We start from the raw sequence: 26,298 nt of genomic DNA, 5'->3' as shown, positions 1-26,298 counted from the left end.
CTGTATAAGAGGGGACATTCTGGTTCCATAATGCAGCTCCCCGCCCCCCGCCCCCGCCGCCCGTACCCGGCATTCCCAGAGGCCTGGCCTCTCAGGTAGCCTGTTCTCAAACCACCCAACACCCCTGCTCACCCCAAACAACTGTATTTCCTCAGTTAGGTTTGAAGGAAGAAATCCATTTTGCTCTTCAAAAGGGAGCTCACAGATCGAATGTCTCCAAGCACTAGGCAGGTGATGAATGACTGAAGCTTCTGGAGGGGGCCACAGGTGATCAGAGGACATATACACCGTCTAACGGGGGTAGATGGTCAGTCCCATGTCAGTCCAGGGCCAGCAAGTCCTCTCCAGTTTTTTGAGAGAAATAGGACACTCCTGATTTTTCAGTGTTGGCAACCAATCCAAATTTATTTTAAGCATCGTGTGGGCTGAACGCACACCTCTGCAGACTGCATTTGGCCTGCCCATTTGCAACTCCTGTCCTCCCTTACTTCATGTTTCGAAAATAGACTATTCCTGTCTTTCACACTTTTGTTGCATTTCCTGTAGGTTTTTCCATGTTAGAATGCCTTCGCTTCCCCTCCCATTGGCCACAAATTTCCAGCCTTTAAGGAAAGTCCCCTCATTTGCTCTCCCGCCCTCTTCCTCATGCACCTCTCACCCCCGGGACGCAGTCACGCGCCCAGCGAACGTGTGCTGAGAGCCTGCTGTGGCTGGCACTGTCCTAGACACAACTACAGCAGCGAACCATAGACAAAAATCCATCTACAGCAGAGCTGGCCAAGGCAGGCCTTTGGCAGTGGCAAAGAAGGAACATATGTCATGAATGGATATGAGATGACAGTGGAGGCCAACCCGCGAGGGGGTGGGAGCCAGGAACAGTGGCACGGGCAAGGCACATCCAGAAAGGCAGAGCGGTGGGGCCTACTGGGTGCCAAGTACCTTGTAAGCTTCCTGCCAAGGGGGACAGACAAGCTCAATAAGCATGATACAGATAGGAGCTAAGGAGAAAAGGGAGCAGGGAAAGGGGCTGTAAAGTGTGCGGGGTGTGTGTGTGTGAGATTTTACATACTGTAGTCTAAGAAGACCTCACTGCAAGGGCGACTTCTGAACGCAGGCTTAAAGGAAATGACAGGGACGGCAGAGTGATGGTGGGGGGAGCCACTATAGGCCCAGGAGATCATGTATCAAGGTCCTGAGGCAGAAGCATTCCTGACATATCCAAGGACCAACGAGGAGCTCCACGCCTGGCAGAGGAAACAGAGTGGAGGACACATTGCAGAGAGCTTTGCAGGTCACAGAAAGACCTGGGGTTTCACTCTGAGCGACAGGGAGCCACTGCAGGGTTTGGAGGATTGCTCTGGCTGCTCTGTTGAGAACAGATCCTAGAGAGGCAAGGGGAAAAGCAAAGAGACCGACCCCTACAATGATCCAGGCAAGAGATGACGCTAGCTTGGACCAGGGTGGTAGCAGTGGAGGTACTGAGAAATAGCCAAATTCTGGACACACACACACACTTTCCTATGGACACCTGCAAAGAAAAATAGAGTACTGGCACAAGCGTAGGGACCCGCACTACCACGTCCCTACTGCCTCCCCTGCCATCAGCTCTTGCCCAGCCCTCTTCACTCATACCCCCACCACTCTCCTCTACCTTCCCTCAGTGGGGCTCATAACGTGGGCCTCAGACAATAGGCATCAACCTGCATTAGAAATACAAATGATCGGGTCCACTGCAACCCTACTAAGTCAGAAACTCTGGCCTTGAGACACAGAAATCTGCTTTAATGAGTCCTCCTGGTGAAAATCATTGCCCTAGATTATTGTGAGTAAATCCCAACCTTCCTAGCATTTCATCTATAAATACTTTAGTAAGAATCTCTGAGAGATAAAGGCTCCCCTTAAAAATGTAACCACAGGGCGCCTGGGTGGCTCAGTTGGTTAAGCATCTGCCTTCACCTCAGGTCATTATCCCCGGGTCCTGGGATCGAGTCCCACATCAGGCTCCCTGAGCAGGAAGCCTGCTTCTCCCTCTCCCTCTGCCGGCAGCTAACCCCTGCTTGTGCTCTATTTCTCTGTCAAATAAATAAATAAAAATCTTTAAAAATATATTTAAAACAAAATAAAATAAAAATGTAACCACAATACCATTATCACATCTAAAAAACCCATAATTCCTTAATATCGCCAGTTATCTGTATATAGTTTGAACCCAAAGGATCTGTGGACAGTCTTGATGTGGGATATGAGAGAAAGACAGGGTCCAAGGATGATGCCGAGTCTTCCTCCTGGACAATGGGAAGGCTGGAGCAGCCGTCACTGGGGTGACAGAGACTGACGGGCCAGGCCTGGATGGGGCATCAGGGGCTCAGGTCAGACAGATGAGCCTGCGGTGCCCACAGGTGCCCCAGCATAGACGTGAGGCCAGAGCTGTGCCAGCCTGGAGTCCAGCACAGAAGTCCCGCCAGAGATACAAATGGGGTCCCGGCAAACAGAAGGTATTTAAACTCTGGAGATTGGAGGGGACCACCTGGGAAGTGAGTGCTGGAAACAGCAGGTTCAAAAATCAAGGAGAGTGAAGAGAAATGTCCAAAAAGATGTAAGGAAAACCAGAAATGCGTGGTGTCCTGGACGTCGTTGAAGAAAGTGCTTAAAGGAGGCAGGAGGGGTGAGCAAGCTCAGATGCTGCTCTGTGTCCGTAACATGAGGACAGAGTGTCCGTCCTTCCAGTTAGGCGCTGGTGGCCAGAAAGGAGCAGTGTCCGTGGAGTTGAGGGGCAAGAAGCTGAATGGAGAGGGAGAAACAGAGACAGTGTGTACAGTTCTTTGAGGAACTCTGTGTGTATGCATGTGCGTGGGGGTGGGGATATGTGTGTGCGTGTATCTGTGTGTACGTGCATGTGTATATATGCATGTGTATGTGCACGTATGTGCGTATATATGCGTGTACATGCATGTGTGTCTGTACATGTTTGTGTGTTTATGTGTGTACATGACGAGTGTATACATCTGTGTGTACATGCATGTGTATATGTCTGTGTGTATGTGTGTGCATATATGTGTGTGTATACGTGTGTGCATGTGCACCCACACACATGTGCTGGTGGAAATGCTCTGGGACAGTAATAACTGATGTGGTAGGAGGGGGGGAGCTGCTGGAGCGAGGCCCCAGAGAAGGTCGGTGGAGTCCAATGTCTAAGTGGGGGCCACCCTCAAAAACAGTCCATCCGTGGTTAATAGGAGACAAGGGAGCAGACAGCGGCCGGATGTGGGCGCAGGCGGGGTGGGGACGTCTCCTCCCAAACGCTACGGGCTTCCGGGCAGCGAGAGGCAAGTCCATCAGCTAAGAGTGAGGAGAAGAGCAGGTGGAGGAGGAGCGGCAGAGCTGGAAGGAGGGAGGCGGGGAAGAGCCCGTTGGGACAATCACTGAAGGTCCCACCTGGACTCAGGGATCATGAAGAGGCAACGACACTATCAGCATGGTAGTGGGTCTCTGGAAACTTCCAGCTATGCAGAGGAGGAGAGGATCTCACTGGCGGTATCACCAAGCGAGCAGGACAAGCAAGAGAGGGACAAGGGCCCACAGGGAGAGGCGCAAGACAGAGCTAGTGGCTGTGACCTGTGGCGCCAAAGGGGAGGCGTGGGGGCCAGCAAGGAACTGTGGGGGGTGGCAGGGTCAGGGACCACCATCCTAGCAGGGTCACAGATCACCTAACAGGGAACCAAGGGGTAAGCTGAAAAGGTGGGGGTAGTAGGTGCAGAGTGGGTGTTTGACACGGATAGAGGGGGGACCAGAGCATGGCCATAGGAGAGAGTGGCCGAACCAGGGTAGAGGACCCACTTGGTGGGGGGGAGATCAGGGAGCCCAAGGCCAACGGTTTCAGGAGGATCACCATGGTGACTGAAGGAACCAAGAACGAGGGCAAGCCTCAGCATTGGCGACACTGGCATTAAACAAGGTAAAATCACCAGGTAATTCCAACATAGGGCAATGGTGACGGGGTCCCCGGTGTGCGTGGGCAAAGGGTTAACAGAGCCTGCAAGGGAACTGACCTCAGGTTAACATTCCAGTCCTGCTTCCCTGGTAACCTGATATAAGTTATCTATGTTACTAGACAGCATGGCTTATGATTAAAAATAGTCCTGACTGGTAGAAGGCATCTGGGTTGCGAGGAACCACAGGTGACCTATAATAACTATGACGGGGCCATGTGGACACCCTGGGAACGAAAAAGCCTGTCTTTTGAGGGGACCCTGGAAGCTCAGGACACTGGATCCTGTGAGTGAACCCTGTCTGCAAACAGCCCTGGCATGCACACCAGGTGAGTGAAATGGGCCTGCGGTCTCCTGATGGCTGGGTAAACGTTCAGGAGAACGTCCCACACTGCTCTGCCAGCAACCCGTGGCTCCCCGGTGGGCTCTTCACAGTCTAGAAGTTTGGATGAGCCTTGGAAGATCTCCGTTAGGCACTGCACATTGAGATTCAAAGTTGAGTGCTTTTATGGAGGAGGGAAGGAGTGTCCGGAGGTGGCAAAGAGGGGTCTTGGGGACACACATCCCACCCCCAGGGCCAGTGGGCCATGGGAGTGGAAGAGAAACAGCCAGGACTTAGGCCCACCAGGGAGAGGCTGGCTTGCCCCAAAGCCAGGCAAACTTGGCCTGATGTCCCGAGTTGGGGCTGGTGTCATCAAGAGTAGAAGTCACCCACAGAGCCAGAACGTGCTCTGCTTCCTAAAACCCAGGCCACGCAGGCCATGTTCCTGGTCTGCACACAGCCAGTCCAGATCAAGAATCAAACCAACCACACATGTTTCTTTCTTTCATAATATATTCCACAATAACACACCATAAGGAAATTCCAGCGAAGCCCAGCCCACATGTCACAAAAATAAGTAGGTCAATTGAACAACGCAGACTGCCCCAGACTGAGGTACCATTTGTGGCTGCCTTCTTGGGCAGGATTTTAAACCATCGTCTTGTATTTCAGGCTCTCAAGAGGACAGCATCAGCCAGATCAAGGTCAGTGTCTCCTTCATGAGCTCAGTGCAGACTGGCTTAGGGCTGTTCCTTCCAGAGTTATCAGTTTAGAGCTAAAGCAGCTCTTCTGAAAGACAATGGTTTTTCTCGGGGTGGGGTGGGCTGATGGAGGCACAGGACGGTTGCTAAGCAAAGTGCAAATCAAAACATCAGTCTATAACAGAAGCTTGTGAGCCGCGATGAAAGCCAACTGGGCAGACGCACGTCAGCCCCAAGAAAAAACTTTCCTGTACTCCCCCCTGCTTCTCCCTCTCACCAAAAAAGTCCAGGCCACACAGAAGAGCCAGCGGGGGGGAGGGGAGAGGAGGTGGGTCCTCAAAAACACATTACCTAAGCAAATGCACAGCCTCCCACCAAGGCTGGGCTAGCCTGTGCAAACCGAGCAGAGAAAATAAAAGGGAAATGGATCATCTCCTGCAGCCACAGCTGGAAAAACATCTGTGGGGCCGGGGTGGGCCCCTCCCCACGTCCCTCCCTGCACCAAGGTCAGCTGTGGCTGTGACCAGGCGGGAGGAGGAGGGGGCCGGCTCCTCCGACAAGAGGGCTGGGGTGCAGGGCTGGCCACGGAGCCTTTCGATCGGAGTCTTTTGCCCATGCTGAGCACGCTTCTGACAGAGCGGGGGACAGGGGCAGCGGGGCGCAGCACAGGGAGGGGAGCCAGAGTGAACCGTAACAACACCTGTTTCTCTACAAATACGTGTGCGTTCACTGTACACGTGGGGGCGGATCCTGCAGACCAGCTCCCTGGGGGCAGCGTTCCCCCCTGACCGCAGATCTCATGCCTGGGCCTCCAGACTCTCCCGCGTGCCCCCAGGCTCTCCTCCTGGAGCAAGTCCCGATGCGTCACTTCCTCACACAGCAAGCCCTTCGGTTCGCTTCCTATGACTAACAAATTAGGTCCACGGGCCTGGCCTGGCGCTGGAGGTTCTCCTTAATAGCTACTTCCCCAGTTGCCTCTCTAACCGATCAGCCAAACCAGCTCCTCAGGACATCCCTCTGCCTCCTTCCTTCCTCAGTCATCCATCCAGCTGAACGGACCCTCCCAGCCCTGCTACAACCCCTCCTCAGAGCCTCCTCCTTTGCAGAGAAGCCCTATTTGCACTCATATGTGTGTGCATACACATACACACACACACCCCTTTGGAAGCCATGTAGCGTGATCCACACATATCTTCTCGTGCTACATGAGCTGCCCAGCGGGAGCCTGCGTCAACTCCATCCCTCCCAAGGATTTCTGTGCCAGGGTTGTCTGAGCCGCCAGGAGAACCGCAGCGAGGCAGGAACACCACCGCCAGGGGAAGGAGCCTCGCTGCAGGAAGGAGGTGCGATCCCTGGGTGGTGCTGCTGGAGGGAGGGCAGACCTGTGCGGGATCCAGCAAGGTGGAAGTCGTGGAGACCTTGACGAAGGGCTTCGGAGGAGTGGCAGGTACCAAAGCCTGGCCGAAGCACGTCCCGCGTGCCAGGAGAACGCGAGGAGCGAGAGCGGAGGCCGCACGTATGCACGACCCCGTCATGTGCGCGGATGGAGAAAGGAGGTGAGGGGCTGGGGCTGGGAGACGTTTCTTAACATGAGATCCGACTGTCTGTCGGTTTAATGGTGGGAATCACCCAGCTTGGAAGGAAAGGGGTAAGAGTGGGAGCACAGTCTTCAAAAGTGGGGGTGAGAGGGACGGGGCGGGAAGGTGGACACACAGGAGCACGGGGTTGTCGCTGTAACAGAGGAAGGTGGAGAGCGCGCCAGCACGGGGCAAACAGGTCAGGTAGTGGGGCCCCTTAAAGTTCTCCTTTTAATTCCTTTTATTTTCTCTGGGCAATAGGAAGCAAAACAGCTGAGAGGGCCAAGGTGTTGAAGGCTTGAGAAGGTGTTAGCCATCCTGGAGAGCAGAAGAGCAACCTGAATAGGAAAACGCAGGAGACTAAGGACCAGCACCAAAACCCTTCGTGGCGTTGCAACGAGAAGTCCGTGCGGTGCGGGTTTCCCTCCAGCCGCACGAGGCACCACGGGCGCATGCGTGGGGCAGCGGGGGCGTGGCCTCGCCCATGGCTGGGAGCTGCCTGGGGCGCACCAGGGGGAGAGCGCCGGCGGGAGTGGTCACTGCATGGCGCGAGTTGTAAGTACGGGGGAGGGGGTGTGCAGGCAGTGTCGGTCTGGGTGGGGTGTGAGGGAGGGAGCAGGTAGGAAAGGGTGCCCGATGTACTTGCAGGATGGCGTGAGAACTGGGGTAACAAGTAGGCCTAGTGGGGTGAAGTGAGGGGAAGGCAGGGCTTGGCAGGGAGACGGTGAGGGCAGAGAGAGGCCAGCGGGGCAAATGGGTCATGCTGATGGCCAGGAGCTCACCTACGATAGGGACAGGAGTTGTGGTGGAAGAACCCAGGGAGCCCGGAGCCCAGCTCCTCCATGAATGGAGAGCATGGCCAGGAGGAAGGGAGGTCGCAGTAAGGAGGCGTGTGTATCCACTAGGAGTGGTCCTTCTTGGGGAGGAACCCTGGCCCAGAGGGGGGCATGGGCAGCAGGATGCCTGCCCTACCCCCAGCAAGGCTCAGGTTGGGGGGAGTCCCTGCAGTAAGACGGGGTTCGGAGAGGCTGGTGGGTGAGGGACTTGTTGAGGTCAGGACACAGCTCCAGGAAGCTGAGGTAAGATTTCATCCTTACAGAAAGCCAGTTCCTACTCTGTATTTTAACCCAGAAAACAGACTATAATTCATCCCTCTGGCTTCTTTGATTTTTTAAAAATTGTTGTTCTGCTGTTTAGCGGGAAAACTAGCATTTGAGATGTGATTAGAACGCCAGTGTGTTCACTTGTGTTAGATGTGCCACAAGGACGCGGGGCTGCAGCCCGGCTGGATCTGACCTCGGGCAAACACAGGGCACACAGGCCCAGGAAAGATGAAGGAAGTTCAACTCTGAGCAGACACATGAATTGTGCCTTATTATTCGCATCCCCACATGTAATATTTGGGGGCATCTTTTGTAATTAGTTGGGCCTCTTCCTCGTACGTGTCTATTAATTAAACATGCTTCTTACTCGCGGAGACCCCACACAACATAAGGGAAGATATTCACACCATTTTTACAAAAGGGCAGAAGAAACCTTCTCAAATGGCCCTACTACCACATTTCATTGATTTGGGAACTGCCTCCTCTGACTTACCAACCAGCCAAAGTCTTTCTGTACCTGGAATTAGCTCCAGCCTTGCAAACAGGAAAGTCTGTGGCTGGGTCAGAACCTGCCCTTAGAATCTCAATCACTTCACAGCAGCGATTCCTCAAATGCACCCCAAGAGACGCTGGTATACCCTAAGATGTTGATGTGTGCTCTGTGAACAGAAGGTCAAACATACTTTGTTTGGGATCCCTGGGCTGGTTGACCAGCTGTATTTACCACATGGCCTGAGCTGCACATCTCTGCCGGGGTGGGGGTGGGGGGACGCAGGTACAGACTCTCCCAGTCATTTACCTGTGAAATCCTTTTTTTCAGCAGCCTCTCTCTGGGAAGTTCACCTTTACAGAATGAACACTTTACTACTTCTGATGCCAGTCCCACACTCTTTTCTGGGTGCCTATTTTGTCTTCCCCAACTCTGGCCTTTTGAATGGGATACCTTACCTGCCACCTGCCCCAACCTCTGGCAATGGCGGCCCCCTCCTACTTTCTGCCACTCCTGGTCCAGCCACAGCTATTGCTCCTGTGTCAAGCACCTGAGCCCCACCCTGACATTCCCAGAACTGAGCCTGGCTGGGACCTGAACAGGTATGTCCCCTAGAGGACAAGTCAAATTTGGGCTTATCTGGAGGCCTGTGCCGCTGCCCTGGGAGCCAGTGCATGAGAGAACCAAACGTCTCCTGGGAAACGGGTCAATACCTAAGGGGAGAGACAGGTGGGAGGGGGCCAGGAGGGAGGGGTCACACTGGGTGGAATGCAGTGTCTGTCCTGGGACCTCCACGCCTGAGTCACAGGAGGGAGATGGCAAGAAAAATGGAGAACAGAACCAGCACGGCTTATGGCCCAAAGCAGAGTGGGCAGTGCTGGCTCCGTGGCTCGGGCGATTTGTAGTTTTCCTCTTGAGAATGACTCAGATGTCCTTTGCCATCTTTCCTGGTGAACTGTTTGTCCTTCTTTGTGATTTGTAGGCGCTTGTTTATAGCCAATGATTGTCAGTCTTTGACCCTTTTATATGTTGCAGACGGGTATACACAATTTCTTTCCAGGCTCCTGCTCCTTTTTAAACTACCTTTATGGTGTCTTTTGATATCCTGGAGTTTTACATATTTATGTAGTCCAATCTATCATTCTGACACAGGGCGGAGGCTGAGCAGAGGTCCTATGGTGCCACCCAGGCTCTGTTTCCAGATCCTGCACAGGCATGTGGGTGTGTTCGCTTTGTGAAAACTCTCAGAGCTGTACATTTAGGATTTGATCATTGTTCTCTATGTGTTACACTTCAACAAAGAAATATTTCTTACATCTGTCAGGTTTCTTTATCTTTTTGACTTCCGAGTTTTATGCTTTGTTTAGAAAGGCTTTCCACACCATAAAACTGTGAAAGTTTCTCCTATATGTTCTTCTAATACTTTAAAAGTTGGGGCTCTTTATAGTTAACCTTAAAGGCCTCTGTAATTTGCTTTAACATATGATATAATGTAGGGCTCTAACTTAATTAGCATCTCCATGGGCTTAACAAAACCTAGGAACCCCATAAAGGTAAACCATCAACTATGTTACTAGATAACATTGCTTGTGGTAAAAATGACCTTAATTGGCCAGTTGCTCCTGGACAGAGAAGAGCCATAAATGATTTATACCTGCTGATGAGGACACCAGGCTTGGGTGAAGCCTGGAATCTATACTTCTGGGGGTTTGATAAGAGATACTGGCTCCAGGGCGCCTGGGTGGCTCACTTGGTTAAGCGTCTGCCTTTGGCTCAGGTCATGATCCCAGGGTCCTGGGATCTCAGGCTCCCTGCTCAGCGGGGAGTCTGCTTTTCCTTCCCCCTGGTCTTGTGCTCTTGCTCTTTCTCTCTCTTTCCCCCTCCCTCTCAAATAAATTTTTTTTTTTGAAGAAAGATACTGTTTCCAACAGGGCACAAAGCTTTAAGCTAGGGGAGAAGCTGGTCAGCAGATGGATGGCTGTGCAAACAGTCACCTGCAGGAACTCCTGCAAAGACCACTCTGTCTCCTGGGCAGGGACAGCCAGCACTGTCCTGTGGGCAAGCTGAGGTTTCTGCCCTCTCCCTTTCAGACCAGACAATCCAAGGGGAACCCAGTCTGAATATCTGGCTGAGTAAAGGAAGAGCCCCAACCGGGCACAGAATTGTCAATTTTACCAACACCGTTTGTTGAATATCCATCTTTTCCCTGGCTGATTAAATCGTCACCATTACAATAAACGAAATTAATCCATTTACATCAGTCTGTTCTGAGCCCTCTCTTCTAATCTATTGATTTGTGTCCATTATACCATTCTTTTTTTTTTTTTTAAGATTTTATTTATTTATTTGACGCAGAGAGCGAGCGAGAGTGCACAAGTAAGGGGAGCAGTAGGCAGAGGGAGAGAGTGCTAAGCAGGGAGTCAGATGTGAGGCTCAATCCCAGGACCTGAGATCATGACCTGAGCTTAGCCAGCTGAGCCACGCAGGCCCCCTGCTGTTGTACCATTCTTATGGCTTCACAGTATGCTTTACGATCTGGTAGATCAAGTGCATCCTCACTGATCTTTTCCAAAATCTTCTGGCTACTTTGCCATTCCTTCATCGTTCCGCAGTGTTCTGGAGCTACTCCTCAGACTAGGTGGGGCTGAGAAGACAGTACTAAGCAAGAAAGAAAATGCCCCTTGTCGTAGTTTCCTGGGGCTGTCGTAACCAAGAACCACAAACTGGGGCGCTTAAAATAACCACAATTTATGCTCGCAGGGTTCTGGAGGTCCGAAGTCCACACTCAGGTGTTGGCAGGGCCGTGCTCCCTCTGAAGGCTCTAGAGGAGGAAACTTCCTTGGCTCTTCCAGCTTCTGGGGTCCCCAGGGATCCTTGGCTGGCAGCCCCATCGCTCTGATCTCTGCCTCTGTCTTCACATGGCCATCTTCCCTCTGTGTGTGTCTGTTTCTGTGTCTTCTCTTTTTATAAGGACACGAAGTCCTACCGGATTAAGGGCCCACCCTACCCCCACATGACTTCACCTTAGTTTACAACTTAATTAGGGCTACAAAGACCTGATTTCCATATAAGGTCACATTCAGTTATCTTGCTACCGTGGGTTAGGACTTGGACAGGTCTCTTGGGGAACACGGGGCAACCTGTAACAGCCTGCTCCCATAGAGCCCACACTCTGGTGGTGCACGAGGTTACATAGCACACGGGCACACAAACAACAAAGGTGCTTCTCGTAATAAGCGCTATGAAGACGAGAAAGCAGGTAATGGAATGGAGACGATGGGGGCGCAGCGAGTGTGGATGTCATGGGCCAGTTCAGCGAGGGTGGCCAGGAAAGTCTCGCCAAAATCATCGAGATAGCCCCGAATGAGGAGGACACAACCAGACAGAGGTCTTGGGGGAAGAACACTACAGGCAGAAGGTACAGCAAGTACAAAAGCTGTCAGGGCTGCTCAAATGGACAGAGCTCAGGAGAAGAGAGTGAGAGGCCAGAGCCAGGGCAGAGGCCATAGGCCGTGCAGGCTCGAGCAGGTCCCCGTGTGGGGGCGGGGAAAGCCCTGGAGTGGGACACCAGTTAGGTGGTGGCTGTCAGTCCAAGTGAAGGAGGGCATGGTTGGATGAGCACTGTACTTATGGGGGGGGAGGCTGCAGAGCTGGTGGCCTCCAGATATCCAGAGCCTTGTGGAGGTCGAGAGGTCTGGACTTGCTGGGGGATTGGGTGGAGTGGAGGAAAACAGTGGGTCCAGGATGACTCAGGCGTTTTTGTCCTGAGCCTCTGCCCCACCCACATGGGGCTGTCATTTAAGTGGGGGGGGGGAGTCCCAGATACCCTTTAATCAGCCCATTATGTTTTATATCAAACTCCTATTGGAATTTAATTGGATTTTACTCATAAGATACTTGGATTTATAGATTACTTGGAGAAGAACATCTTTACAATGTCGATGTTCCTATCAAAGAATACAGGATACCTTTCCAATTATTTGGTGCTTTAGTAAAGTTTTATAGCTTTCTTCTTTTAGGCCTTACATATTTTTTTATGTGTATTTTCGGAAACTGTTGTCACTGGGAGTGGAATCTTTGTTTTCCTATGTGATACTCTAATTTCTAATTGACTCATGATAGGGTATTGGAAAGCCATCAATTTTTATCTGCTGAGCTTGAAAAGCAGCCAGCTAATTAATTCACTAAGTCTCACGAACCCCCATATACCTACCACCCAACTCCAACAGTTACCAACATTTCCCCAGTCTCGTTTCACCTGTTCCCTCCCGTGCCGTGTGTGGGCGCGCGCACGCGCATACGTGCCCATCCATCTGCCTCCCGCAATATTGCCAAACAAATCCCAGATACGCCATCATTTCACTGACAGATACTTCAGGATCTATCTCCTGAAGCTTCTAAGTGCACAAGCTTATCCTCTGCACCCAAAAGACTTGCAGATGTGGAGGAGGGGGACACACAGAAGCCACAAAACTGAGGCCCCTCCTACAAGGCCCAGGAGAAAGCTGGTGAGCAAACTAAAGTCACAAAGTTTGGCCTCTAAAGCTCACAACTTTTCTTACAGGATCTGGGTCTATTTTCTCGTTTAAGACAAGATTCTAATAAGCTTTCAGCAACCTAGATTTCCTAACAGCAAAACTGAACCAGAAACCTAAGGCAGAGCGTGCTGAAGTCAGACACACACCCGAAACCCCCAGGTCTGGAGCCATTCGGCCGCAAGCAATGGCATTTCATTACAATTCTTCCCTTCATGTATGTGCTCTTATGTAATGTGCCCCTATGTTGCAAGGGTAAGCTGCAAATACCAGGGCCAGAGTTGTGTTAAAATTTTATCACTGCCATACAAGTTAGAAAAAGGCCTTTACCAGTCTGTTTTCTCCAAGGCAGCCTAGAGCCCACAGGGTGCCTTTCTGTGAATTAGAAAAAAGTGTCCCCTCTAGACAGACCCGCTTGGAAAGCAGGAGAGGTCCTGGAGGAAACGGAGCGCGCAGTAACCACCCTCTCTTCCCCGCTGGTCCGCGGCCCCTCCCCTCCTGAACCACAGGCCCCACCCCTCCGGAGCCACAGGCCCCGCCCCTCCTGCCACAGGCCCCGCCCCTCTGGTCCAGGGCCCCTCCCCTCACCGCTACTGGTGGTCTGCGTAAGAGAAGCAGATACTACTATGATGGACCGTATCACAAGGGCTTGGCTCAGGCCTGCCGGTGACAAGTTATTTCTAGCCCAGGGTTTCCAATATCCCTTTCTTTATCTACACCATTTACATAAAAACACGCCCATTATTGGAGCAGGCCCAGACCCGAGTGTCACAGTTCCGCGGGGCCAGAGCACGTGGACTGCCACATCCGACCGCGTTCTATCCCTCCTGCCCGCAGGATCCAGCGTGGCTCCCCCTGACCTCAGTTTTGCTTAATCGGGAAGCGGGAGCTGCAGAAAACTGTCTCCTCTGAAGAGTTTTTTTCCAACAAACTGGATTATCAGCCATGGATAAGGTGTGAGGTGAAGCTAAGTTCACACAACAGAGCCACTAACGCAGCTGAAACGAGACCGCACATTCCCAGACACACAAACTCCCCCCTCCAGAGCAGACTGTTAAAAAGTAATGTTTATGACGAAAGGAAGGATTTTCAGAATGTTAACGGATGCTAAAAAGAACCAACTAAAGGAGCTACTACTCTAGCACATTTTATGATATTTAAATACCTTAATTTGTGTCCCTAATTAAAGCTAAATTGCTATTGCCTTTTTAAAATTTTCTCTGCCAGTTACAGGAAAGGGGCAGAACCAAGGAGAGATAATCTCATGCTTTTTAATTAATTCATAAGTCTCTAATAAAAAAAATGTATAACATGAGATTCTTACCTCACACTTACTCTGAACCATCTTAGATTTTACCTTCCAGATCACTTCTCCTAAGATTCAAATTTCTGGATAGTTTATTATTTTAACTAGGTGTGTAAAGTAAGGGAGCTGCTTATTTGCTTATGCTTAGTGTTTAGTTGTTTTGTTTTGTTTTGTTTTTTAAAGACACATGGAATTCCAGAGAAGGGAAGGCAATGTAGCTTGTCATTGGTTGGTTTTCAGATGCGGACTCTGAGGCCGGAGGTGTTAATTCGCTCAGAGAAGGACCAGCATAAGGAGCCAAGGCTAGAATTCACCTCTTCTCTCTCCCACCACTAGGCTGCAGAGGAAACAGGTGAAGGGTTTAGTGGAGGACTCACTGGAACATTCTAGGGTGAGACCTGAGGGAAAGGGAAGTAATTTGCTTTTTCTGAGTAGAGATTACCACCATCAATCCGTAACAGAGTCAATACAAGCTGAATACAAAAAGGCGGCTGGCCAGCAGAGATAACCTGAACGTCATGCCCTGCTTACATCTGGCCATTTTCCTAGATCTTGATGGGTGTCCAGACCATTCCAGTTCTATGCTGGGTCTGGGCATCACCGTGACCACCCTGCCCTCTCCCCACCCCACCCCCCAAATCCCACATTAATTCCAAAACTAGGAGTGCCCTGCTGGCCCAAGTTCCGCTTTGTGAGACCTCACACTGCTCTAAAGGACAAAGGAAGGTCCCTCTTCATTTCTTATCACCTGCTTTGCCATGAGCACCGCCGCAGACCTTGTCAAGGAGCAGAAGTGGCAGAAGATGAGGCCTGTTCTCTGGTAGTGGGTGCATACAGCATGGCAGCCTGTGGTCAGGCTGGACAGGGGCTCCAGGAAGTCAGGGAGGGTGGGCTCCATCAGGCCTGGTCTCAGAGAAGGGAGGAGGTGGGACAGGAAGCAGCAACAGAATTAAAGTACTAGCTCCCGTGATATTACAGAAGGCTCTCCGGGAGAGTCCCTGATCCTCAAAAAACTGCCACAAAATTAAGTTCAGACTTTCATATTCGTACTTTGGAACTGCTGCCAAGAACTGGGTCACCAGAAGGAGCTGCCCTGCCTGCCCTCCTTAGCTAATATGCTCAAAGTGAATCCTCCTCCTGGAGTCACTTTCTGCACCAGGAAGCTTTACAAGCAAATGGCAACCCTCCAGCTTCATATGCCAAGAGTGCGGACTGCCACTCCCCCAGGACCTGGCCAGAGGCATCCAACTTTCCTGGACAGTCCCTTTGCTAAGCACCAAGGCCCATGAGAGATGCCTAGTGCCCACCTTGGGTGCAAAACACAGTTCTGTCCACCCAGCTGGCAGAGCCCCCACCCCCACCCCCAATCCTCTAGAACGAGCAGACTTAGGACAGGAAGATGCATTCACTCACTCAGGCATCTCTCCCCACTCATGACTGGGAGGGTGTCTTTGGGAAGACACCAGTCCAACATGTTACCTGCTCGACACACCTCCCGTTCAGAAGCATGTCCTTGGGGAGCCTGGTGGCTTGACGCTACCTCTATGCTAAGAAACTTAGCACTTTCTTCAGAGCTTTGAGTCCTTCCTAATCAGGCTCTGTTCTAGGTGCTGGGGACATCCACTTGGACGGATACCACCCAGCACAAGCCTCAGCTCTGACGGAATGCAGGACCGAAGCCCACACCTTTCTCTTGAAGATGTCCCCTTCGTGCTATCACACACTGCTCAGAAAATGGACAAACGGCTTCCCCAAGCCTGAACGCTCCTGTTGACACAAGCATTGGATGAAAATCCAGTCCCCATGGGGATGTTCGACACACTTACACTCACCAGCATCCCTGATCTTCACTGACAACGCTTGTGTTTTAAAACCCAAAATAAGCATGCAGAAAACACAGCTAATCTTTTTCATACACACATTGAACTTTGTTTCTTTCTTTTCCTTTTTTTTTAAAGATTTTATTTATTTATTCATTTATTTGAGTGAGAGAGAGAGCATAAGCATGAGCAGCGGGGAGCGGCAAAGGGAGAAGGAGAAGCAGACTGTCCACTGAGCAGGGAGCCTGACACAGGGATTGATCCCAGGGCCCCCGAGATCATGACTTGAGCTGAAGGCAAACACTTAACCAACTGAGCCACCCAGGCGTCCCTAAACTTTCTTTTTTTCTCGAGATGAGATTTTACTAAACATACTGTTCTCTAGAGCCTTTGGGCCTTGTTCAAGTCATGACCCCACTGCTACCTAGAGGCAGAGTCTCGCGTCTGTGCCTCGCTTTCTCCAAGTGCAAAATGCAATCGTAATTAATACCTGCCTTGGTGTGAGCATTAAATAAATCAATACACATAAACCACTTAGAACAGCGCCTGGCACATGGTAAGTGCTCCATAAATGTTAGCCATTTTTTCCCCATAAATGTTAGCTATTATTATCAAGTTGGACCAAGGTTTATTTAGTCAGCTAAAAATTCAAAGCAGCTCGCAGTGAACATCTTTAAAGCAAAATGAGCTCATGATATATGAATATATCCTGAAATAAATTCCTATCCATTTAATATTGGATCAAGGACATGCATATTTCTTCTTTTTTAAGATTTATTTGGGAGAGAGAGCTCGCGCCATGTGTCTGTGCACGCGCACGCACCCGAGCGAGCATGGGGGGAAGGGCAGAGAGAATCTCAAGCAGACTCCCTGCTGAGCACAGAGCCCCAAACGGCTCCATCTCAGGACCCATGAGATCATGACCTGAGCTGAAACCAAGATTCTGACACTTCACCGACTGAGCCACCCAGGTGCCCCAAGGACATGTATATTTCTTAAGGTTTTCATTAAGTCCTCAAGAATGACTTACATGTACGTAACAGCACCCAGAACCTCCTTACGGCATTCCTTGAACACAATTAGAAAGTGCCCACAACTGGGCTGTTTTGCACTGGCCTTGCAGGTGGACCCTGGCCTGCCCACTGACAGCCCCTCACCTACCAGCACCCAGATGAGTCTACCAGTGTCTGCTCCACGTCTAGCAGTGTGTGGAAAACAGAAGCGCCTTCCTGCTGGCGGCCACACCGCCCTGAACGTGCCCATCTCGTCTCGTCAGAAGCACGTCTGTTGCGGATGCGGCCTGGAGATGCTGGTGCAGGTCTGGGGGCTTTGCCTTCAAGCCTTCAGCTTGGTCAGGGGCAGACACCCCCACAAAATGGATCCGATTTTCAGATGGAGGTGGCTGGTGACCACACCACCAGCCCTGCCCGGAAATGTTTAGGGACCCCCATCTGATTCCCAAGTTTGAGTCCGGGGCAGTTTCCCAGGGCTTTAAGGACACTTCAAGAGGGGGGAAAAAAACCAACAACAACAGAAAATATTCCTCATCTCAGATGGGAAGGCTGACCCAGTCTAGCAACACATGCTGAGCTGCCCAAAATCACAAAGGGGGACCTGGGTACCCGAGGAACACCCCAGAGGTGACACCCATACTTACACGGGTGCCCGGAACACTTGCCAGAGTTCTGTTCCACCAAATAAGCTCTACCCCCTTTGCTTGAGAAGTTCACCCCGGTTGCTAACTGGAAGATCAGGTCCAGAATGTGGCCAGTGGGGGTGACTGCCCTTAGCCTGGGCCCCTTCTCTTTCCACTGACACCACCCCCTCCTTACGCCCGCCTCTGGGCTTCACACCCCTCTGCCAGGGGCCTCATGCACACACCTGAGGACACCCCAGCCAGTGTGTCCTACGTTCAGTCCCATACTGCACAGCCCTGCCACACCCCCTTCCCGGGGCCTGGAGGGGACATGTGCACTGCCATCTGTCACAGACCCTGTGAAGAGACATGAGCAGGAGAGCAGCAGTCTGGGCACCGCCTGGGTAGAAGATTCCAGGGTCCTGTGTACCTGGAGTGAGGTCCAGAGAGGCACAATAAGAGGCACGAGGCAAGGCCCCCTCTCGCCATGGTCTAGGGCAGTGCCACCAAAGGTCTCAGACTGTCTCCTTGTGAGCCCGTCACTGCCATCCCAAGGCGGGGACATCCAGCTCTTCCAGCTAGAGGTTTACTCTTCCCATGAGGTCACTTTGTTTTTAAAAATGTATCTTGGCCAGAGGGGGCGCCTGCGTGTGCAGTTGGTTAAGCGGCGGATTCCTGGTTTGGCTCAGGTCATGATCTCAGGACCTCAGGACTGTGGGATCAGGCTCCGTGCTCTGCGGGGAGTCTGCTTCTTTCCCTCTTTCCCTCTGCCCCTCCCCCCACCTCTCAAAAATAAATAAATAGATCTTTAAATATAGATATAGATAGATATAGATATCTTGGCCAGAGTCTCAGAATCAATTCACACTACCATCTCTGTTGTTGGTCACATCTCAACCCGTCAAGTAATCTTTAAACTTACACACATAGACACAAATGCAAATCAGGAAAAAAAAAAAGCCAAGCCAAGTAAATTAAAATCGTGCTTGGCATTGAACCAACTATATTTTAGGAGATTCACTTCTCGTAAAAAATACAGGGACGGGGGCGCCTGGGTGGCTCAGTCAGTTAGGCATCTGCCCTTGGCTCAGATCATGATCCCAGAGTCCTGGGATCAAGCACCAATGGGGTTCCCTGCTCAGTGGGGAGCCGGCTTCTCCCACTCCCTCTGCCCCTCCCCCCTCCACTCACGTTCTCTCTCACTTGCTCTCTCAAATAAAATTTTAAAAATCTTTAAAAAAAAATACAGGGACAGGTGACACAGAATTGAGATATATTGACAGATATCAATGCTGAGTGACAGGAACAGGGGATTTGTTTTTCCTTCTACTTTTGTACATTTGAAAATGTTCACACTTAAAGGTTACAGGAAAGGTTTCTGAGCCACATGGCCCCAAAAAGGAGCCTGGCAAGATAACATGACATTCCTACTGGCGAGGTACGCAAGCGGCGGGTAGTACACACTAACCCAGTTTGCATGTTCGTGAATATCATGCTGAGCCTACCTACAAGCACGAAGAAGGACCCCGCCATGTGCCGTGGAGGCCAACACGTGGGAGCTGCCCAGGTGTCCCAAGTCAGCGGCCCGGAGCCCACACCTGGCCCTACGTGTCCTGCAGTCTTCACCCAGGACAGCTGATAACCTGGCCGCTCACGGATTCTCTCAGTGCCCTTCAGCAGGTCAGACTTCAAGGCACTGACCATCTGATTCCGGGCCGCAAAGCCAGGGAAAGTGAGCAAGGCAAGAGTTCGGCAGAAGCCTCGCCTGGCTCCCTGACCATTCCAGCAATTCAAACAAAGCAGGATATTGTGGTCGCTACATAAACACAGCAGCTGGGAAAACCCAGGCCCGGAGTTTACCCAGAAACTTTCCCCCAGAAGCTCAGCGTAATTTAGGGACACTCACTAATTAAGTTAATTAAGTCTCCCAGGCCTCCCTCCCACCCCCACGGCCCCGGCTCCCTGTTCAGCAGCAAGCGTACTTGGGGGAAAGAGGCAGGGTTGCACTCGCTCACAAACACCCGTGCAAACACACGGACGCTCGCAGGCCACCCCTCCTGGAGGCTGTTTGGAGAAGGCTGAACTTTGGAGTATCCGTGCTCGTTCTGAAAATGCAGTCCATGAACAATAGGCACAGTTCCCTTCACCTGGTCCTCACTAAGTCTAAAAGACACAAAAGGAAACAGCACGTACTTTTCGTCCAGACGTGCAAATAAGAGAACACCTGCACACTAACTCTGGAGTGCGGACCATAGGGACTGTTCCATGCTATGGCTTTCCACCTGTGCTTGAGAGGCCTCCTACTTTTGAATCAGGTCACCAAGAAAACGTAATAAAAACTTTTGTAATTGGTGCCAACGTGTTTGGCTTTTCTGCTTCCGAATCCCTGTTCCCACTGATCCACTCTGAAGAGAGACTCTCAACCTAATTCTTTCAGACGCTGGAATTTAGAAGTATTCCCTCAGCAGCCTTCCTGCTAGCAGGCTCGATGGCCCGGGGCGTGGAGACCGGCCCCAGAGTCACCGCAGAAGGAACAGAAGGACTGCGCCCAGCCACAGACCCACAAGAGATCGTCAGCTTTTCCTAAACTCTCAGCCCAGCTCAAGCCCCAGACTGCCTCTGGGCACTGCCTGCAAATGCTAAGCAATTGCTGAGCCCCTACTGGTGGTGAGAGGCCTTTTCAAGTGTGGATCCTTACGGGGTAAGTGTGCCTTGAAGAGCTGCGCTTGCAGCCGGCTGGGGGGCGCACCAGCTCTCCCGCTGCTCCCCCTGAAAACAGCAGCATGCATCTACTTCAGAGCGGGAGGGAGCGGAGGAACACTCACTGGGAGGAACACTCGCGGGCTGGGGAGAAGCCGCCACCCACACGGTAATAAACCGTCCACTTAAGTCTCCCTGGCCTCTCGTTCCTCCCCGGGGAGACCCATCCCAGGAAACCACAGCTCAAGCGAGAGGAAGCTGCCCTCAAGCTTGAACCTCATGGAAAGGGTGCAAGGGCAGGATTCCAACGCCAGCCACCGGGCTTCCACAGACGCACGGTCCCACGCAAAAGCAGGCATTGGAACCTTCTCGGGGGAAAAAACGAAAGTACGCTTGTCCCTGTCAAGGAAAGGAAAGCAAAGACGCTAGCCCTTTGAAACACAGATGGGAATTTCAAATTCAGAACCATTCTATCAAATGGTGGCGTGTTTAGGATACTTGAAAAGCCTGAAACAACAACTTTCTAGTAACAGAAGGCTTTTATAATCCTCCGCGGGACCAGCAATACCACCAAGCGCTACAGCTGCTTTTTAAAAATAGTTTCACTTAAGAAAAAGAGACTTTAAAAATTAAGTACTCAGCCTAAGTTCTACTGAAAAATGAATGCTAGGTGAAATGACAAATGTGGGCTGCGCATGAGTTGAAGACAAGCCAATTCCTCCCATTACACCCTCTGTACTAGAATCTAGCCCACCGTAATCACCAAAGTAATATACATGCATCACAGCCCAAACTTAATTTCCAAATGGAAAATATGCATTATATTCTTCTCATTAATCATTTTAAAGTCTTAACTTCTGAAAAAATAAAGTCTTTTTCTCCAAGTGGCTTCAAAGGAACTCTTCAGTGTGCATGGCCCTTGCTTACCCTTGCCGTCATCCAAGTGACAGATGTTTTAATCTCTTTGATGAAGGAGTATTTTTGTACCATGAAATGAATCTCTCGGCTCTGATAAATGTGGTATGAAGTAGACATCTAAAATGGAATGGAAATTTCTGTGGTTTTCTTTCAAGACCTTAGCAAATGACCAAACTTGGATTTTTCGGGACAGAGCACAAACTGGAATAATCCGATAATAATGTAATCAAGACTGGACACACACTATGGTACTGATGATACTGGAGACACTGCTTCGGTAACGAAGCCACTAAAAACAAGTCCGGTAACTATATGCTAATGAAATGATGAGGGAAGCTGAAATAGGAGAGATAGTTTTTCCAAGAGGTATATCCTAACTGAAGAATCCATGCATACAAATGTTGTGGGGGAGAGACTAGAGACATTTATAAAGTGTTGTGGGAGTGAGTGCACTGGTCATTCAGAACCTAGACACCGACCTTCCTCTGTGCTTTGTTTAGGACGAGCAAGGTAAGAGGGTATAGCAGGACACCAGCTGGAAGCCGACTCTCCAGTGTCCAAATTTAAAGTTCTAACAGTCCTACCTGATTTTGCTCACTTTGGCCTTCCCCATGTAGTTAGCCACAAAACAAGGGGCAGGGTGTTGGTTGGGGATACCAGGAAGCCATGCATCATATGACGTTATAATAACAGCCATATACTCATTCGGTGAAGCACCTGGCTCTTGATTTCAGCTCAGGTCATGATCTCAGGGTGTGAGATGGAGCCCCACCTGGGGCTCACCCTCAGCAGGGAGTCAGCTTGAGATTCCCTCTCTCTCCCTCTGCCCTTCTCCCCCTCTCAAATAAATCTTTAAAAACAACGGCATAGGATTCAGGTAGAGGTGTGTCACCTTGGGGCAAGCAAGTTTCATAGCCTCTTCAGGCCCCAGTTTACTCATCTATAATATGGGAATAATAGGAGCTCTTTTGCGGAATTGTGAAAGTTAAATGAGATCATCGCTAAAGTCCTTGGCACAAGGCCAGTCTCAACACTTCCTGAAGCACAGACGTGAAATACACTGGCTTGGCATCTAACTTCAAATACATCCAGCAGAAAGGTACAGTCACCAGGTAGTACATTTGCTTACAAGTCCTGCACTTTGCATAACCGATGCTTCTGGGCCAACTATCTATGGGAGGTAAATAAAGCTGCCATCAGAGGTTTCTCCGGGGTCTATGTGCCCGTGCTTGCGTCCCCCATCCCCTCCGAAACAGAAGCTAGCCAACACAAACCAACGGGCAATCACTGGTTTCATCAACAGGTGCAAAAGAAAACGAGCGCCGGGCACGGGGTCCGGGCGGCGCCTAAATCCATCCCCTGGGATCGTGGTGACTCTGTAAGGCGTCCCGGCGGAGCACGGGGCAGAAAAGGCCACACCGGCTCTCCAAGAACGCAACACCCGGCGGGCGCGGCGACGGCAGTTCCCCAGGAGGTGCTGCGGGCCGCCACGCCCTGGGCCCAGCCTGAGGGGCACTCCGGCGTCCCCGGGGTCACATCATTCAAACGGGCGGCCCGCACCCCGCGCGCGACCCCGACGCCCCGGCTGTCTCGGCGCCGCCCGGGGCTGGTCACCTCGGGGAAGGGAGGTGCCCATTTCTCGAAGTCTGGGGCGCCGCTCCCCGGGACGGCAGACCAAGGGCGCGCGGCCCCAACCCCGGGTCCGCGGCGCGGTCGCACTCACCGAGCGTGGCCACTGTGCCGGCCTCGAAGAGCAGGCAGTCCCCGCGGCCGCGCGCCTCCAGCAGGACGCTCCACTCCCCTGAGGCGTCCAGCCGCCCGAGCAGCCGCAGCGCCTTGCTCAGCGCCATGGGCGCCGGGGCGCGTCCGGCCCGAGGGCGCGCAGCCCGGCTCCGCTCCCCGCGCTCCCGCAAGCGCCAGGAGTTTCACTTTGGGCCCGGCTGCCGGCCCCGCGCAGGCTCCTCCCCGGCCTCCCCTCCCGCCCCCGCCGAGCCGCGCCGCCCCGGGCAGGTGAGGGCGCACGGCCGCCTCCCGCCTCCCGCCTCCCGCCTCCCGCCTCCCGCTCGCGAAGGCGCCGCGCTCCCCCCAGCGGCCAGGCAGCTGCGGGCGGCCGGGCGGGCCTGGCGTCGGCGCCCCGCGTCCCCGGGGCCTTGCTGGGGGAGGGGGGCTAATCCCGGGCCCCTGGCCGGAGGGGAAGTCCTCCCTGCGGCGGGCGGCAGCCAGGAGGAAGATTCCACACATTCCTGGACGCGCGGGAGGACGCGGCCGCGGGGTGCCCCGTTGAGCCTGAAACGCTGCAGGGCGCCGCGGCCTTATATGGGCAGCCCGGGCCCGGCCCGCGGCCAGGCGGGAGTCGGCGGCCTGCGCTCCCCAGTCCCGGCCCAGGCGGTGACGACCCTGGGCCCGGCCCTTCAACACTCTGTGCCTCAGTTGCCCTGCGGGAGAGGCGGAGTTAAGGTGGCGCTGAGGAGCCAGTTAACTCCCAGAGGGGGCTCGGTGAGTGCCCGGCGAGTGGGAAGTGTTCAAGAAATGTTGCCTTTTACTAGCTTTCCAGACGTGAGGATATTGTGATCCACACCAGGGAGAATTTGAGCGGATCAGAGGCGTGTTGTCTCAGAGAAAACGGAGACCATGACTTCTAGGCGTGCCCCTTCTGTGACCTTGACTTCTCTGAGCCAGCTTTCCTCCCCGGTCAGATGGCGGCTGTACCTGTCCCACCGGCTCACCGGATGGGGGCCGAGTCAGAGGTCAGGGCTGAAAGGTCGGCAAGTAACAAGCGGGGCAGCTGTGAGGTGCTGGTGGGGGCAGAGCGAGGGGTCTCCTCTCTCCCTGCAGCTGCCTTCTCCCCTCCATCTTGCAGCCCCTCCTCCCGCTCTGGGTCTAATCCGTGACTTCAGGGCAGACACAGCAATCAGCCAGTTCGTACCTGTGGCCCGAGGACCTCAGCACAAACCCGTGCATCATCCACCGGAGTCTGCGGCCCCTACCCGGATGCCCTCGCAGCTGTCAAGGGAGGCGGGGCCCCTCTTGGCACTGGTCATCTGCAGGGGAGGGGAGAAGTGGGAGGGCTTACCCTGAAGGGCTCCTTGCGTGGGTGGGTTTGGAGGTTTCGTTTCCTTCTCCTGTCATGGGGTGTATGGACAGTCCCAGACACCTCCATCAGGCTCCCAGACCAACTGGGCTCCTCTCACCCCAACCTGCTCACCTTGAGAAGACGGTGGGTCAAGCTCTTTGTCTCCAGAGCATGTTCCAGAAGGAGCAGAGCACCGAGGGCCAAGCAGGACAGTCTGGTGCCCTTGCAGACATTCAGGAACGACTGGGAATGACCATATTCAATGGTCGTGGACAACCTCCCAGGGGATGAATTGGGGAATAAAGTAAATGTAAACCACTGGCAGAGATTCAAATCATTCCTCAGCCTGTCCTGTTGCTCACAAATTCAGTTTTGAAGTGGTGGATATCCCAGGTATGATGCTCAGAAGCTGTCCACACACTTTCTTCCTCTGTGAAATGGAGATATTACCCTCATGAGAACAGTGTACCCATGAAAGGATACAAAGTAGCCTCTGGCCCACTTTTCCATTCCTTTTAAACTTGAAGCTCACTTCTTCCAGGAAGCCGTCCTGGAATGATGAGGTCCCAGGAAATAGCATTTATACGTACTCAGATTCACAGATGTACATTTCAGCTCTCATTTGCTCATGTGTGGCTTGAGACGTGTTTTTATATTTCTTTTAGCTCTGTTTCACAAATTAGAGATAAGATCTCACTAGTCTTTGTAAATTTTAACTCTCCCCCTCTTTTGTGCTTTCTCTAGCATCACATAATTTGAAGGGACAAATTATGCACAGTGACATGCTGTACATATTGTAGGAATTTTCCTACGGTGAAGACCAGCACTGGAGCTTTACAGTTTATAGAATCTAAGACAATCAACTGGAAGACGAACCACGATTTTAGGTACTACTGAGAAACGATGGTGCCTGCTCACCTACGTAACTAAATTGTTGGCTATGCCCAGATTTCGGCAATGGTATGGTGTGCATCTCAGACTCGGTGAACTGTAGAGGCTGTCCCCTTACCTCTGACAAGTGGCTGAACGAGCCAGGAGCCTGCTGGGTTTTCAGGGGGCTGCCCTCTGGTTTGGAATGGACCGTCAACGTGGGTGGCGGACGGAGCACCGGCTGTACGTGCACACTGCCTTGATGGGCCAAGGGTCCCCCTGGGCGCTGGCACAGTTAGCAGATGGAGAAAGTAGCAGAGCTTGAGACATTCAGGAAAAAGCTCAGCTCTGATACCTAACCAGCGAGTGGAACCTGGGGAGGCAAGGGGACCCATCTGAGGGGGAGAGTCTGGGCATATTCTGCTCCAGAGATGGGGTCCTCCTGGAGGGCCCGTGATTGGAAGGGGAGGAAGTGAGGAAGGAGTGAAAAGCCACCTCCTTCATCCCGCTGAGTGGAGAACCCCTCCCTCGCCGGAAATTCATGCTGGCTGTGCTGGGGGAGGCAGGACCTGGGGGAGTCTGGAGGCCAGCAAGCCCTCAAAGCAGAGCGAGAAAGAGGGGAGAACTTTGAAAGAAATGAACAGCTGTGTCTGGTGCCTGATTGCATGAGAGGCAAAAAGGACAGCGAGGAGTCAGAAGGGAGCCCCGTGTTTAGATAATGGGGCAGAGGGGCACCATCGACAGAGACAGGCGAACTAGGGAGCGGGCTGGTGGGTGTGGCTGGGGTTGAGCTGAGCTTTAGATGAGCGGGTCACCCAGTAGAAAAGACCGGACAGGAACAGCGGAGGTGGTGAGGGGCCTGTCTCCGCAGGGGCGTGGAGACAGGCATCTGAGCCTGGGAGGGGCAGGGGCAAAAGACCCGAAAGCAGCAGCCTGAGAGATTAGAGAAGCCCAGGGAAGCAGGGAGTGGCCAGTGGTTGTAAACCTCAGAAGGGTCTGTATGAATAGGAATTCAGGGGTGCCTGGGTGGCTTATTCGGTTGAGTATCCCACTTTTGATCTCAGAGTCCTTTGTTCAAGCCTGCTGGGTATGGAACCTACTTAAAAAATTTAAAAAAAAATTCAAGAATGAGGACTCTGAAGAAACCTTGGTTTGGTGACCTTTGAGTGGTTAGTTTTATTAGAGGGTTGGGCAAAAAGTCAGCTTGCAAAGAATTAAGGAGGAAACGCAGGCAGTAAGGATAGTGGGCTTGCTCCAG

General features: G+C 52.3%; 1 protein-coding gene and 1 long non-coding RNA gene across 2 annotated transcripts in view; one reads left to right on the top strand and one right to left on the bottom strand.

Annotated features, from left to right (window-relative positions):
• The window catches only part of SYNJ2 (synaptojanin 2), a 95,138-nt gene extending 72,191 nt beyond the window's left edge, over positions 1-22,947 (bottom strand). The window contains exon 1 of the mRNA XM_040628006.1: positions 22,821-22,947. Coding sequence (XP_040483940.1) covers positions 22,821-22,947 — 127 coding nt within the window. The remainder of the gene's footprint in view (positions 1-22,820) is intronic.
• A 462-nt stretch (positions 22,948-23,409) lies between these two features.
• Positions 23,410-24,489, top strand: LOC103660854. Its single transcript, XR_567924.2, has 2 exons — positions 23,410-23,593; positions 23,679-24,489. It is a non-coding gene; the product is annotated as an uncharacterized LOC103660854 (long non-coding RNA).
• Positions 24,490-26,298: the final 1,809 nt, after the last annotated feature.

The sequence above is a fragment of the Ursus maritimus genome, unplaced genomic scaffold (genome assembly GCF_017311325.1).
Source record: "Ursus maritimus isolate PB19 unplaced genomic scaffold, ASM1731132v1 scaffold_13, whole genome shotgun sequence".
Classification (NCBI taxonomy): Eukaryota; Metazoa; Chordata; class Mammalia; order Carnivora; family Ursidae; genus Ursus; species Ursus maritimus.
Note: the sequence above shows the minus strand (reverse complement) of the source record. Positions and strands in the feature narration are given on the sequence as shown.